The following is a 3,076-nucleotide window of genomic DNA, read 5'->3' on the forward strand; positions in this document are numbered from 1 at the left end:
ACTCAATTTATTTATTTATTTATTTATTTTTTAAAAAGGTATAAAAGATCAAATTTACAGTTAAATAATGTGCAACAACTTCAAAAAGTTATTGACCATATATGTGTTAGATTACAATCCTGGTCTGCCCAGACAGTGTGGAAGCCATCAACAGAGTTTTTCTGGTCCGTAGTGTCCCTGTGCAGCCCTGTCTCTGTGAAGCACATCAGACTGCATTCATACTCTGCATTTTCAGTGTTTTCCTCCAGAGTTCAGCTGGTATTATCGGCTGGTATTATCGGTTCCCCGGAGTTAACAAAGGCAGCGTGTCCAGGTGGAAGCATTTAAAAAACAACACGAAGAAAAAACACGACAAAAAGCACACAAAAAAACCTCTCTAAAAAGAACCCCGTTGGAGAGGGCAGGACTCCACAGAGCCACAGCGAAGAAAACAAAAACGAACAAAAGTCAAAAAGTGACCTCAAAGGCTGGAGGAGCGCAACAGGCAGCGTGCAGCTTTCGCACATGCGCACTAGGAATGATGATGATGTATGTATGATGTGATTTATGTAGATAAATGTCCATTTAAGTGAGTTATCATAATGGTGATTAAACCTGTATCTAATTTGTGAAAGCCCTTTCTGCCTTCTGATCCAAATAATTCTTCACTTTAGCTCCAGTCTACTTGACATCACAAAACTCAGCTGTAGCTCCAAAATAACAAACACCAAGTCCAGCATAGAGCGGCTGAGTAAATGTGGTCTGGACTCTGTGGAGGACAGTCGGCTCAGGTGTAGAGATACCATAAAATATCAGAATACCTGCTTTAAAGTCCAAGAATACTCCTAATCTGGGGGACTGAGGGGCTGGGATAGGTGTTCTGTTACCGTCATGTTTGAAATTATAATTACCTTTGGATAGACACTCCAGTACCCAAGACTTGTCGTTGTTTCCAAATGCACTTTCCTCTCCCGTTCTGGCAATATCCTTATAGGCAACTGCTACCGAAAGTCCTAATCCACTCCACTGCACTTCCCAGTAACAGCGTCCAGTCAGCGGTTTTCTACTCAGAACCTGAGGCTTATCAATGAATCTGTCTGAGTGATTACAATATGACTGTTCATCTCTTACCAAGGCTACTTTTCTGTTCTCTTCAGAAAATACCAGCCGCATGTTTGCTGTGTTTGGATCCAGTTTTAACTCATGCTTGTAAACTGCATAATGGGAAAATTCAGTTCTCGTCTTGGGGTCTTGTGGCAGTAAAACTTCCACTCCAGTCACCGTCATTGAGATCTTTTTCCATTCCTTAGTATTAGTTTTCAGTAGTTCAGCTCTGGCCTCTGACACAGCTGTTGTCACATCTTCAAAATATCGCAGAGGGCTGATATTGGTCTTCGGTAAGACGGTGGATTTCCTGAGACGTGACAGTGAGAAATAATCGTGCAGAAACTGGGTTTGATCCTCTGTGCGTGAGAGCTTCTCCAGATCAGCGTCTCTCTTCCTCAGCTCACCGAGCTCCTGCTCCAACTTCTCCTGAAGCCCTTTGACTCGACTCACTTCAATTGCCTGCTGGGATTTGATTTCACACTTGACATGAGAATTTTTTCCCTCAATGAGATGGACCAGCTCAGTGGACATCTCCTCACTGTCCTGCATAGCTTTATCAGCAGAGCGATTTATAGCCTCCACCTCCTGCTGAAGCATCGTCACATATTTCTCTCTGTCTTGGATTCTTTGTTGGATGTTTCTCCGTTTCGGCCCAATCTCTCCTTTTCTTTTTGTCATTTCTGCTTCAGCTATGACAGTGCTGTGTCCTTTATGTTCATCCATGGAGCAGAGGTAACAGATACACTTTTGATCATCGTGACAAAAAATCTTCATCACCTCATTGTGCCGAGTACAGATGTTCTCCTGAAGCTTTGCAGAAGCTTCAATCAGCTTATGTTTCTTGAATGGAACCACTTCATAGTGAGGCTGGAGGTGTTGCTCACAGTAAGAAACCTGACACTGCAGACAGGACTTGGTGGCTTTCCGCTTTCTTCCAGTGCAGCAATCACAGGACACATCTTCAGGTCCAGCATAGCAGTGATCAGCTGGAGCAGCGTGGAGTCAACAGTCTGCTTCGCAGATCAAAAGGGGGAAAAAGAAGAATGGCCACTAGAATCAAGAAAAGACTAAACATGTGTACTTAGATGTCAGCACAGGACTAAGGGAGAAGACACCGGGAAAATGGACAGGGACGGAATGGTCATCTCTGCACGCAGGTGCATGCTGAATGGAATCAGTATTAAAAGGCGCTGGGATGAAGGCTCCTTCCGATCCTCTTCATCCCAGCGCCTTTTAATACAGTTCATACAGTAGCTGTGTCCACAGGGAATAGTCACTGGATCCGTCACTAGATCCAGACAGATCGAACAGCAGAGTTTTTCCTGGTTGAGCTGATCTCCTAACAATGCCATTTCTTCTCTCACTGAGAGTGAATATCATAAAGTTTGTGAATATCAAACGTCCAAGAGGAAGTGTTTTTCAGTTTGTACCACCTGTCACTTTAAGACAGTGTTAAACATCAAACAGGAAAATGAGGACTTTAACTCTAGACTGGATGAGGGGACTGCCGGCATCTATCTGAATAAATTTATATTTAGACCTGTAATTGTAATTGTCTACCCTAAATGACACACAACAACAGATTGAAAGTTTAAAGAAGGTATATTATCATAAAGATCCTTAAACCACAATTGAAGCATAAATATAAAATAAAAATAACAAAAAAAACCTCTGAGATCTCAGATATTGAAAAGTAAATTGTCCCAAAAGTTCAAATAAATGGAAAAAATGGGCCCAAATAAATAAAATAAGATGAGTGCACTCCAAGTCCTACCGCCCTCTTTAACAGTGAATGTCCAATGGTGAGTATTGCAGTGGAGATGAAGATGTGGATGAAGATATAGATGCCCCCCTTGTCCAAAAGGAAGTAGCCACCAGGATGGAGACGGAGATGGATCACAGAAGAGGAACCGAGGACCGAGGACCCAGGTGAAGGACTCAAAAAAGAAAAAACAGCCTACACAACCATGCAGGAAAATGATCTCATTTA

At 42.5% G+C, this 3,076-nt stretch overlaps 1 protein-coding gene across 1 annotated transcript; it reads right to left on the reverse strand.

Annotated features, from left to right (window-relative positions):
• Nucleotides 1-18: 18 nt before the first annotated feature.
• Nucleotides 19-2,088, reverse strand: LOC104935724 (tripartite motif-containing protein 16; the record flags this gene model as incomplete). The annotated part of the gene is made up of 1 exon (XM_019276198.2): nucleotides 19-2,088. A coding segment is annotated over one exon (1,428 nt), but the record flags the coding sequence as incomplete, so codon positions are not given.
• Nucleotides 2,089-3,076: the final 988 nt, after the last annotated feature.

This window comes from Larimichthys crocea, unplaced genomic scaffold (genome assembly GCF_000972845.2).
Source record: "Larimichthys crocea isolate SSNF unplaced genomic scaffold, L_crocea_2.0 scaffold58442, whole genome shotgun sequence".
NCBI lineage: Eukaryota > Metazoa > Chordata > Actinopteri > Sciaenidae > Larimichthys > Larimichthys crocea.